The 13,384-nt window shown below is 38.2% G+C and overlaps 1 protein-coding gene across 1 annotated transcript in view; it reads left to right on the forward strand.

Annotated features, from left to right (window-relative positions):
- LOC115241784 overlaps positions 1–13,079 on the forward strand; it is a 37,953-nt gene extending 24,874 nt beyond the window's left edge. Inside the window, exons 5-15 of the mRNA XM_029817725.1 lie at positions 1–28; positions 109–147; positions 2,021–2,212; positions 5,335–5,429; positions 6,549–6,782; positions 8,931–9,359; positions 9,804–10,060; positions 10,673–10,851; positions 11,152–11,280; positions 11,366–11,557; positions 11,932–13,079. The exon at positions 1–28 is cut by the window's left edge and continues 1 nt beyond it. Coding sequence (XP_029673585.1) covers positions 1–28; positions 109–147; positions 2,021–2,212; positions 5,335–5,429; positions 6,549–6,782; positions 8,931–9,359; positions 9,804–10,060; positions 10,673–10,851; positions 11,152–11,280; positions 11,366–11,557; positions 11,932–12,977 — 2,820 coding nt within the window. The 3' untranslated portion in view covers positions 12,978–13,079. The remainder of the gene's footprint in view (positions 29–108; positions 148–2,020; positions 2,213–5,334; positions 5,430–6,548; positions 6,783–8,930; positions 9,360–9,803; positions 10,061–10,672; positions 10,852–11,151; positions 11,281–11,365; positions 11,558–11,931) is intronic.
- The last annotated feature ends 305 nt before the right edge of the window (positions 13,080–13,384 follow it).

Below are 13,384 nucleotides of genomic sequence, written 5' to 3' on the forward strand. Positions count from 1 at the left end.
TGCTGTCCGGTCGCCTATAACTGCACTCGTGAGTGTATTTTTATCACGGCGAGACGCGCGAGTTACTTTAAATCACCTTACCAATGGTCCTCTTTATTTCTTTTCAAGACCACCATCCGTCCACAATGGAGCCGCTATCGGGAAACGGTGAGTTTGAATTGTTGTCGCACTTACGAGGCAGTTCTCTTAACTGAATTCTAGAAAGGCGGATGACGCTAGGCGAGAGATTTTCTGGAAACTCGATAAAGTGACTCGATCAAGCTTGGTGCTTTATTGCTTACGCGAGAGAAGCTTAGTTTGTAATTCATCTTTTTTTCTTTTTGCTAATCTAACACTTCAGCGAGAAGAAAAAAATATTTTAGAATTTGATGTTTTAGAGGTGAGAAATATCTTGCAATTTTTCCGATATTGAGTTAAGAGTCTTGCTTTGGGAAAATTTCGATTTACAAATTCAACGCTAGTAGAGATAGCTTAATATGATAAATGCGATGCAGCGCGAGCAAACAAAGATTGTTCTACATATATTGGCATTGTGTGTACGAGCGGATAACTTATCAAAGTTCGCCCCCGGGAATAGAAAACTTCAAGAAAATCGGGCTATTAGGGATTATTCCGAAATTCACCGCCGTGCGACTAAAGCTTTCCGCCGAAGCGCGCTCTCGAAAGTTGTGATGAAATGTGTAACTTAATAACGAAGAGTTACTGTGCTAACGTTATATCACCTCACGACACAAGGATTCTACCTCCGGATAACCGACGAGGTTCATTTAATGCTCGGTAGTCTCATCGGTATGGTTCAAGCTATAAGTTTCAAGAAAATACTATAACAATACTATAATAATATATATTATTTAAATTAAACACAGTGTTAATTTTTTTATATCAAGAAATTAGGAGATATTCTTATAGATATATTTTAATTAAGAACTATGCAATTAAATTTGAAATATCGATCTTTTACCGCAAGTGTTCAATATCCATCAACAAACAGAGCGCTAACGAGCCTCGTATTAAAATTTTCCGTTAAAGTAAAATCTACTTAAGACTAACTAGGGGGATTAAAAGTTTGTTATTTTTTAATTCTCTTAGTTCGCTCATAACTTGAAAACTGTGAAAGCCTCGTCGTTTTTCTCAATTCCTCTATCGATATTTGCGGTCCGGGTGCGCGACTTTAAAACACGTTTTGTACACCACGACGGGGTCCTGGATTCTCTCGTTAAGAGATCCGACATCCGTGGAGGAACGTGTACCGCGATAAAGAGAATGGCGCCCGACACTCTTTGCTCCGGAACGGAAGCTGCAAGCTGCGCCGCTTCGAATTGCCGAGATTGTCGAGGTTCATTTAACGCCCGCTTTCTACGTGGCCGCTTAAATTTAAGCCGGGCTTAAAATCTCGGCCGCTACAACGCGACGGCTGTCACTGGCTGCCGGGACATTCGGGGACGGCTTAATTTTAAACGAGCACACGGGAAACCACCCCCGTCAAATGGGCGATTGTGAGCCTCGTCGCGACGACTGACCATGAAAAGTCGTAAATAACTATTCCGAACCATATACAACCACTCGTTAATTTCTCCCGGGACGAGCAAACATCCTCGAGATCGTCTCATTTGCTCGTCAGAACGAGGCTATTATGGGCTAATAGGACGACACCATCAAAAGAGCAAAGTTATTATCACCAGAATATAACTTTATTGAAATAAAATGTCTAGAAAATATAGAAATATATGCGATTTAAAATTGAAATCAAAATTAAAAAATTAGATTTTATAATAATTATAATTACGATTTTATAGATTATTCTACAATTTTATGCACATTCCGGTAAAATATACAAAATTCCTTCCTTTTTCTGTACCATGAGATATCTAAAAATCTATACATTCGGGAGATATGTCGATATTAGAGGGACATGCTCCTCTAATATCCGGATGTCCGCGCGGACGATAAGTCGAGAACGGAATCGCGCCGTCTGCGGGAGCCAGATTTTTGCGTTCTCACGGTTCGGACGTTCATCCAGGATGTCGCGTGGGCGATCGCGCTTATGCCGAGGGCGAGATGGTCCGCGACATCGAGTGGAAGGCCACATGCGACAATTGTTTCTGCGCGATGGGCGCCATACGGTGCGTTCCGCTTGCGTGCGCGCCACCACTTCAAGGCTGCAGCCCGATCGTGCGGGAAGGACAATGCTGCCCGTCCACCTACAACTGCAGTGAGTACATGCAAAAGTTTTCGTTGCATCGAGCCTGCCGGGCGCACACGCAACATCTGGCGCATTCATGCACAGTTCACACGGCCGGATTGTGTTTTCCGCTAAATTAATCGCGAAATTCTTGGGAATATTGACTACCCCTTCCATTTTATTTTCTAAAGGCTATTAAATATTGAAATACAAAAAAAAAGGGCGATACATTGGAAAATAGCGCGAAAAATACGGAACTATTAAAAATATATCGTATAAATAATATTATTTCGAATAATACTCTGATAAATTCTTTTCATTAAAAAATACGATGGAATAAATAAAAGAGGGTGACAAATATATATATATATATACAGTAATATTATAAAATATATCGTATTATTTCGAATAATACTCTGATAAATTCTTTTCATTAAAAAATACGATGGAATAAATAAAAGAGGGTGACAAATATATCAAATATATATAAAGCCTCGTCGTTTTTCTCAATTCCTCTATCGATATTTGCGGTCCGGGTGCGCGACTTTAAAACACGTTTTGTACACCACGACGGGGTCCTGGATTCTCTCGTTAAGAGATCCGACATCCGTGGAGGAACGTGTACCGCGATAAAGAGAATGGCGCCCGACACTCTTTGCTCCGGAACGGAAGCTGCAAGCTGCGCCGCTTCGAATTGCCGAGATTGTCGAGGTTCATTTAACGCCCGCTTTCTACGTGGCCGCTTAAATTTAAGCCGGGCTTAAAATCTCGGCCGCTACAACGCGACGGCTGTCACTGGCTGCCGGGACATTCGGGGACGGCTTAATTTTAAACGAGCACACGGGAAACCACCCCCGTCAAATGGGCGATTGTGAGCCTCGTCGCGACGACTGACCATGAAAAGTCGTAAATAACTATTCCGAACCATATACAACCACTCGTTAATTTCTCCCGGGACGAGCAAACATCCTCGAGATCGTCTCATTTGCTCGTCAGAACGAGGCTATTATGGGCTAATAGGACGACACCATCAAAAGAGCAAAGTTATTATCACCAGAATATAACTTTATTGAAATAAAATGTCTAGAAAATATAGAAATATATGCGATTTAAAATTGAAATCAAAATTAAAAAATTAGATTTTATAATAATTATAATTACGATTTTATAGATTATTCTACAATTTTATGCACATTCCGGTAAAATATACAAAATTCCTTCCTTTTTCTGTACCATGAGATATCTAAAAATCTATACATTCGGGAGATATGTCGATATTAGAGGGACATGCTCCTCTAATATCCGGATGTCCGCGCGGACGATAAGTCGAGAACGGAATCGCGCCGTCTGCGGGAGCCAGATTTTTGCGTTCTCACGGTTCGGACGTTCATCCAGGATGTCGCGTGGGCGATCGCGCTTATGCCGAGGGCGAGATGGTCCGCGACATCGAGTGGAAGGCCACATGCGACAATTGTTTCTGCGCGATGGGCGCCATACGGTGCGTTCCGCTTGCGTGCGCGCCACCACTTCAAGGCTGCAGCCCGATCGTGCGGGAAGGACAATGCTGCCCGTCCACCTACAACTGCAGTGAGTACATGCAAAAGTTTTCGTTGCATCGAGCCTGCCGGGCGCACACGCAACATCTGGCGCATTCATGCACAGTTCACACGGCCGGATTGTGTTTTCCGCTAAATTAATCGCGAAATTCTTGGGAATATTGACTACCCCTTCCATTTTATTTTCTAAAGGCTATTAAATATTGAAATACAAAAAAAAAGGGCGATACATTGGAAAATAGCGCGAAAAATACGGAACTATTAAAAATATATCGTATAAATAATATTATTTCGAATAATACTCTGATAAATTCTTTTCATTAAAAAATACGATGGAATAAATAAAAGAGGGTGACAAATATATATATATATATACAGTAATATTATAATTAAAAAATACTTTGAAAAGAAGTTTTTATAAAAATATGTATCTTTGTTATACAGACTTAAATTTCTGCGAATTTTAGTTCTTTCAATTCCCTATTTTCCGTTAAAATTCTGCATAAAAAACTTTTTGTTAATTATATGTAAGATCAATCTTTTAATTTATCTAATAAGAAATTGAAATGTTTTTCTTTATCTATTTACTTTCTAAACACGCACACAGTTTTCAACATCGCGTGTGGTAGTAAAGGAAGTCAGTCATGATTAACGCGGAGGATCGGAATCTCGCTCGGTTAAGTCTAAAAATATTTTACGGAAAGCGAAAATATTTATTTGATGCATGTGCCGTTGCGAGAGAATAACGAACGTTGCTGTCAACAAACAGAGCGTCTCGTCTCCGTATTTAAAAATATTTCACCGGATATCTCGCCGTTCGCGAAAGGAAAATAAAATATTTTGTTGGGTTTTCCATGAGCGTAAAAGCGAATTAAACGCGTCGATCCTTGGAAGCGAGAAACATCTGCGAATTAAAATGGGATTTAATTTCCGCACGAGAGAGCGTTTATTCGAGATAGTCAATATGGCTTCTCCGCGAACGTGATAGCCATCGATATTAATATCGCGGCAAATAGAAATATACATCTATCGAATAAAATCGGCCACATATAACTTAAAAGCATGTTTCATACACTGCCGTTAACAAATGCCGTGTCTCGTTTAAAAAAATCCATTACATTAAAAAATTTAATTTTATATTATTTTTTATAGCTTTATTTGTAGTTACATAAGCAGTTTTTTTCCAAACATTTCACACACTCAGCCCTTATTACTTTAACCGATGTACAATATCTATTTGTATATAATATACGTCGATTCTCTATTACTTGATTTCTTATATTTTATTAATTTCATATATTTTTATAGTTCCGTATGTAATAATAAAGAAAAAATAATAGCAGAGACAACAGATTTTTTTTTAAATTTACAAGCATATTTTTGATACGATACGATGTTTGTGATTTTTCTCTAGTCGAAGTTGTGTTATAATCAAAATGCATAAATAGCATACGACAATATGTTTCGATAAGGAAAACACAAGCGGGATCTACTTTTCTTAAAAAAATAACATTCTCTGTCTTCATTTTATAAGCATGATTTTATCATTCAAATGTTGTATCTTGAGTGAGAAATTGAGAGATTTATACATTCAAGGCGGCAACATCGAAGTAAAGGCCACCCAAAACTACGCATCCTACGCCTTTATCAGCAAGGACTACGCCAAATTTCGCAAGGAGACCAACTTTTTCGTACGTTTTTATGTTTTCTTACGCTTTATGCTGTAAATTATCCAAGTTATCGTCTTTCTCTCTATCTCGAACTATAAAACTAATTAATTGCAACTAACTATTCTAAATAAGTTTATATGCTATTCTCCAAATTCCAAAGTTACCAAATAGTAGGAACAAACTCGCGGGGGATCGAAGTTAAGGGGCGGTGATTTATGTAGTCGGCGGAATTTAATCAATGAAATCTACCCGAAACATTGGTTATAAACGCGTTAGACATTCGACTTAGTTTAGGAATTTGGGGATGAGGCATACCTTATTGGATCACGTAACGCGATACGAGTTGCCGATCAAGAGACGATGTATCTATTATGGACGTGTTGCGTTATTATTAATGGGTAGCGTCGTTAGTACAGAATGCCATTTATGTAGGGGAATTTGAATCTCGCGAGATACACGGGAATCTACTCAGACAATGGAGACGACTGCGGCGGATCCCGAGGTTCGTCGCAATTCTTGAATATGTGGGTACGTCGATCGCGCGTTAATCTTAAAGAACATAACGAGATCTGACAATTCCTATCTAGGAATTACAAAGCCTATTATTATAACACTATATGTAATATGTAATAAATGTTTTAAAAATTGTATTTCATAAACAAAAAAAAATTTTATACATGTGTTTAATTTATTAAATTTTGCGATTTTTTAGTTTCTTTAACTACCTCAAAAAAGTTTTTTTATTCCTGTATGTGTTTCTGCTTTTTATTTACTTTGACTGTCGAGATGCTTCCGCATTTATTAAAATTCTGCATTATTTAATTTGCACGTTTGTGGGATAAATTCGTGTTTTTTAACAATTAAACAATTTATGATGTTTATATTGTCATCGATTTCTATATAATTGTCCGATGTCGAAAAATTGGATTTCACATGTAATTGGAATCGAGTTTTTATATTTAACGCGAGCTAAGCAGGATCGTTAAATTGATTCAATCGATTAAGTAACAACCGAGGGAAAGGTTTGAAGCCAGCATAAATAAAACTTTATAAAAAATCTCTCTCTCTCTTTCTATAAGATAATTTTAATCAAATTATATAATTTTAATTAAAGTACGAAATCTATTATTAATTGTTTAGCCTGCGATTGATCAATCCACGAATCTGCCCGTTGAAGGACGAGGTCACAGAGTGGTCGATGAACGGATTAGCACTAGTACGATCGATCTCGAGGAGGACTCGTTTGTCACCACTTATTCTACTGCTTGGCCCTCAACCATGGAGACCGACATCATGGACAATGAAATCTTGATAGGGACGATGGAATACAAATCGACCTTGGAAGTGACAACCACGGCGACTTCGACAAACGAGGTTTCAATCTCATGATATATATAATTCACATAACAAAAATTTTTAATTTTTAATATTTTAACATACTGTTTTTTTTTTTTAATAAAGCCGATACAATAAATCAATTTATGCGTTAATTATTATTGTATACTCATTCGACAGTTATCGAGTAACACTGAATCAACAACAGCATTCGAGTCGACGCTGGCATCCACTAAAGACGCTGATTCCGTCGCTAATTCCTGCACGACGTGTTCTACGAACACGTTTACGGATTCCACGATCGCGTCGACGGAGGATCCATCCAGCACGGATGGCTCGACGATCTCATCACCGGAATGGGCGACGGAATTATTGCTCGGTAATGGAAACGATGAAAACGAAGATACCGATGGGAACGAAAATAAAAACGCGAGAGAAAACGAGGAGCGGAACGAGGACAAGACTACCAAGGCGGGGACGAAAATGGGGGAGAAAGTGGATATAATTGAGAAAAACAAAGCTACGACGCATCCTTCCGCGATTTCCACGGATGTAGGGAATGTGCTTTGCTTATCCCAGAAATTATCCGGGAACTCTACGCTCGTTAAGGTAACGATGAGGGGGAAGAAATAATGATTGGAATTTTCATAAAAAAATAAAATAATCCAATGAGATATTTTTCTTAAAATCAAGTAAAAAATAATCAGAGATTTTTATAAGCTCGAGTTATTTTGTAGATATAGATTCATGCCGAATATTTACGTGATTTTTAGATTAAATATTGTAAATTATATCCGAACATTTCCAACATTATTACGAGATTATCTTGAAATATTTTTGCGAAAATTCTTTCATACTAATGAAAAAACATCTAGAATTATATCGAAAATTTTAATCGATGTTAGTCGCAAATATGTGGTGTTAGTTCGTTTAAATTTATATGTGCATATAATATTTATTAATTTATCGCGCGGATCTATATATTTCACTAAAATCTTACCGCTGCAAAGAGAGGGCAAGTAAATTTGTTACGATTAAGCACCTATGGCGTAGAGAACGGAGGCCGTTGATAAGAGACCCGTCAACAGTCCATCGTCGACGATACTCATGCCAGACGACATTCTCGTGATGAACGTGACAGTCAAGACGAATGTCTCGGTGAGTCATATACAAGGTGTCACGATAAATCCAATTAGATCCATCCCGCCGGACGTTGAGGCCATTCTGAACATCACTCATCGAGAAAAGGGCGAGGATTATGATTACGACTACAGCGAGCAGACTTTGCCGCCATCATTGCCAAACGTCAGGTGAGATTGTTATCACATTTCGATCCATCATTCATTCTCTATCCCGTCCGTGATTTGACATCGGGACTTCCGCGAACACATGCGAGCGGCGCGAAGGAAGAACATTTTTTTTTTATGAGTTTCATAATTGTGATATACTTTTAGAATACATGGAAATATCGACAGGTCGATGTAATGGATAGAGTGTTTTATTTCTTTTTATTAGTCAGCATGATGCGCAATCAATTTTTCACGCTTATAATGGAACTGCTTTTTTTGAGTTTTTTTGGCCGGGGAATATTGCCATTTAATTAAATTGAAATCGTTTATCGAAAACAACTAATTGATACCGATTTATAGCGGTTACCGCTTCAACAGCAGAAAATATACAACGCCAATCTGGTGTTCGCATCTCTAACAGTTTTTAAAATTTATTTGTGTCACATTTTTACGCAAACGATTTTAATACGAAAAATAACTGATAGATCTTTAAAGAAAACTAGATACTTTCTTGCTATAAATCTGTTATTTCCTCTTAATTTCTTCTCGTGATAATAATTCCAAAATGTAATTAAAATTATTTCAGTGGTTGTATCTATCACGTTAGCAGAAAATTAAATATCGCTATTGTAGGATAATACCCTTCGTGGCGGCAGACGCATTAGTGAAAAGCAAGGACGTACCTTTGCTTGAGACTGGATATCCGCCTGGTTCAGTAATGGTGTCCCCTGAGCTACGACCGACCGACACTTCCGGTTTTTACGACATCGCAACCCAGGAGAACCGATTTAGCCCACCGGTAGAGACCGATATTTTAACATACTGTTTTTTTTTTTTAATAAAGCCGATACAATAAATCAATTTATGCGTTAATTATTATTGTATACTCATTCGACAGTTATCGAGTAACACTGAATCAACAACAGCATTCGAGTCGACGCTGGCATCCACTAAAGACGCTGATTCCGTCGCTAATTCCTGCACGACGTGTTCTACGAACACGTTTACGGATTCCACGATCGCGTCGACGGAGGATCCATCCAGCACGGATGGCTCGACGATCTCATCACCGGAATGGGCGACGGAATTATTGCTCGGTAATGGAAACGATGAAAACGAAGATACCGATGGGAACGAAAATAAAAACGCGAGAGAAAACGAGGAGCGGAACGAGGACAAGACTACCAAGGCGGGGACGAAAATGGGGGAGAAAGTGGATATAATTGAGAAAAACAAAGCTACGACGCATCCTTCCGCGATTTCCACGGATGTAGGGAATGTGCTTATCCCAGACGAGAAATTATCCGGGAACTCTACGCTCGTTAAGGTAACGATGAGGGGGAAGAAATAATGATTGGAATTTTCATAAAAAAATAATGGATACCAATGAGATATTTTTCTTAAAATCAAGTAAAAAATAATCAGAGATTTTTATAAGCTCGAGTTATTTTGTAGATATAGATTCATGCCGAATATTTACGTGATTTTTAGATTAAATATTGTAAATTATATCCGAACATTTCCAACATTATTACGAGATTATCTTGAAATATTTTTGCGAAAATTCTTTCATACTAATGAAAAAACATCTAGAATTATATCGAAAATTTTAATCGATGTTAGTCGCAAATATGTGGTGTTAGTTCGTTTAAATTTATATGTGCATATAATATTTATTAATTTATCGCGCGGATCTATATATTTCACTAAAATCTTACCGCTGCAAAGAGAGGGCAAGTAAATTTGTTACGATTAAGCACCTATGGCGTAGAGAACGGAGGCCGTTGATAAGAGACCCGTCAACAGTCCATCGTCGACGATACTCATGCCAGACGACATTCTCGTGATGAACGTGACAGTCAAGACGAATGTCTCGGTGAGTCATATACAAGGTGTCACGATAAATCCAATTAGATCCATCCCGCCGGACGTTGAGGCCATTCTGAACATCACTCATCGAGAAAAGGGCGAGGATTATGATTACGACTACAGCGAGCAGACTTTGCCGCCATCATTGCCAAACGTCAGGTGAGATTGTTATCACATTTCGATCCATCATTCATTCTCTATCCCGTCCGTGATTTGACATCGGGACTTCCGCGAACACATGCGAGCGGCGCGAAGGAAGAACATTTTTTTTTTATGAGTTTCATAATTGTGATATACTTTTAGAATACATGGAAATATCGACAGGTCGATGTAATGGATAGAGTGTTTTATTTCTTTTTATTAGTCAGCATGATGCGCAATCAATTTTTCACGCTTATAATGGAACTGCTTTTTTTGAGTTTTTTTGGCCGGGGAATATTGCCATTTAATTAAATTGAAATCGTTTATCGAAAACAACTAATTGATACCGATTTATAGCGGTTACCGCTTCAACAGCAGAAAATATACAACGCCAATCTGGTGTTCGCATCTCTAACAGTTTTTAAAATTTATTTGTGTCACATTTTTACGCAAACGATTTTAATACGAAAAATAACTGATAGATCTTTAAAGAAAACTAGATACTTTCTTGCTATAAATCTGTTATTTCCTCTTAATTTCTTCTCGTGATAATAATTCCAAAATGTAATTAAAATTATTTCAGTGGTTGTATCTATCACGTTAGCAGAAAATTAAATATCGCTATTGTAGGATAATACCCTTCGTGGCGGCAGACGCATTAGTGAAAAGCAAGGACGTACCTTTGCTTGAGACTGGATATCCGCCTGGTTCAGTAATGGTGTCCCCTGAGCTACGACCGACCGACACTTCCGGTTTTTACGACATCGCAACCCAGGAGAACCGATTTAGCCCACCGGTAGAGACCGAAGGTATTTTATGATTTTCTACATGAAATCTCAAATGAATGAGGAGAACGCAAAAATATACGAGTGAGAGATTGTAAAAGAGAGAACTAGATATATGAATATTAGAAAATAAATTTAAAAAATGTACATTGCTTTCATATATCTATTCCTTTGCTTTTCTAGGAGATTTATTTATTTTTGATTAAACTATGTTCTATGTTATATTTGGAAAAAAGTAGGATGCTGGAGCCATTGATTTGCTGTTTTAAAATTAATCGCACATCTGTATAAATCCCAAAGAGTAATAGAACTTCGTTTATGTAGGTGGTTTTGTGCCTAGAGAGCCGCCGTATTTCGATGTTCCCTACCGTTCCACAGACTTAAATCTTGAAATTGGTACTGGAGTTACGGTGGTTCCAGTTCAGATTACGAAGCCATATCGAAAAGACCATGGTATATACGATATTTTTTATTAATCTATCAAATTTTTATAGCAACAGTGCTTTATATCGCTAATTGACATGTTTTGCCTGATCAGACTTGTCTAGTGAATGTCATTTCGAAAATATGGAATACCGTCACGGTGAAATCTTGCCACGGACTGCTCTCTGCATAATTTGCATGTGTTATTACGGGGAAGTCGTATGTTCCTCAGAGAAATGTCCCCCATTGAAAATTAGTTGTCATAGGATCAAGTCCGAGAAGACGTGTTGCGGAAAAATTATTTGTGGTATATATTTCATTATTCTTCTTTTCTATTGTTATAAAATAATCGCTTTTGATATGAACTCTCATATAAGTTAATTATTACGCGCGTGTGAACTAGATATAAGTTATTAATTTATCAACAAGATATTCTCTTATAAATACATAAATAACAATTTTCTTTAACGAAACATTAATAATAATCACACTTTTTGCTCAAATATATTACAAGAGCTAAAATGTGTGTATCATATTCTCATAACTTGCAAGTCTTGTTTAAAAATTGAAAATTTGTATTATACATGGATTAATCACGAGAATAATTTTTGTTCTCAAGAATATAGATTTGAAATATATATCTTCTCGTATTTTTATGATATATTTTATCCGCTATCACAGTTGAAGACGGCGAATCGCCAACGGTGGTGCTCGATCGTGCCGATGCCACGGCGCTTTCTCAACGACAGTCCACAGTGTCTCCGGATCCCTTTCGCGATGTCATCAAGACCGAGCCAGCCCCCGACTTACCTTCCCTAATCGAAGACATGATCCCCTACCTGGTTGAACGCGGCATCACAACGCCCAGGCCGACGTCTATGACGGCGTCGGTCCAGAACTTGGCGGATCGATTGCAACACCCGCCGAACTTTGACTTTACGGAGCAAGTGTCGCTTATACGGCCGCCCTTCGATTACACGGAGGAAACGGTCGATTCCTCTTTCTTGTCAAAAACAAAGTACGGAGCGAATCGTAAAGTACCTTCAAAGGATATCGTCTCGTTAACGTACGATTCCAAGAATCACATCATGGATCTTAAGCCCGTCGAAAATCCCGTAGCAGGAATCTTCGGCTACGATAGAACGCACTTGACCAAGTTAAATCGCACGAACAACGATTCGAAGAACGATTTCCGTCGGAGTAACATCACGGAGCAGAAGTTCGTGAAACAAAATGTAACCAACATCGACGATAGAAACTTCACCAGCAAAGTGAACAATCATACCACGAAGTACGACAATCATACCGAATCGGGTAATACGCTGAACGAAGACGAGAGGACCACCGAGGACACTATCTTTTCATTGGATAGTATCCTTGAGCTGCTATTCTCCTCAAATAGCAGTTCTAGCAACAAGCTGCTCAAAACCACGAAGACGCCACATGTTTCCTCCGTGGGTGGTGAACGAGAGGATCAGGAGGAGACTCTTGTTGCTTCATCGACGAGTGCGGAGAGGTTAACCGAGGAGACGGAAACCGTCGAGACGTCCTCGAAAGTCCTCGACAACGAGATACCAATGTCCGTGGGCAGTTTGCTGAAGCTGGCGGGCTGCAATATATACGGCCGAATGTATCGCGTCGGTAGAATCATCACGGAGCTCTCGAGTTCTTGTATGGAGTGCAGGTGCACGGAAATTGGTGTCCAGTGCAAACAGTTAGAATGTTGATCGGATACCGATTTCTTCCGTGCATCAAATACCGATTTAACGTCATCGTAAGAAAACATCTCGCGAATATTCGAGAATGAGATAAGACTGTTCTGTCGAAAAGATTGACAGTGCATATATATTGCGTGGGATATTTCCGAGAAAGGATAAAAAAGCTATTTTATGGTTTAATGCGGACATTAATTCCGTCTTTTAAATTTTGTTTTTTTCGTTGAAATCTATAAAGTTTACGACAATAATGAAAAATCCACAATATATTTTTGGGATCAAAATAATCTGAGATATTATAATTGTATGCGTGTGTGTGTGTAAAAAATGAAATCTTTATAGAAAGTTATATTAAGATTTGGAAAGAGAGAAATGATATTCAAATATAAGTATTTTATATAATAAATATTATATAAAAT

This window comes from Formica exsecta, unplaced genomic scaffold (assembly GCF_003651465.1).
Source record: "Formica exsecta isolate Colony F162 unplaced genomic scaffold, ASM365146v1 scaffold51, whole genome shotgun sequence".
In the NCBI taxonomy this organism is placed as follows: Eukaryota; Metazoa; Arthropoda; class Insecta; order Hymenoptera; family Formicidae; genus Formica; species Formica exsecta.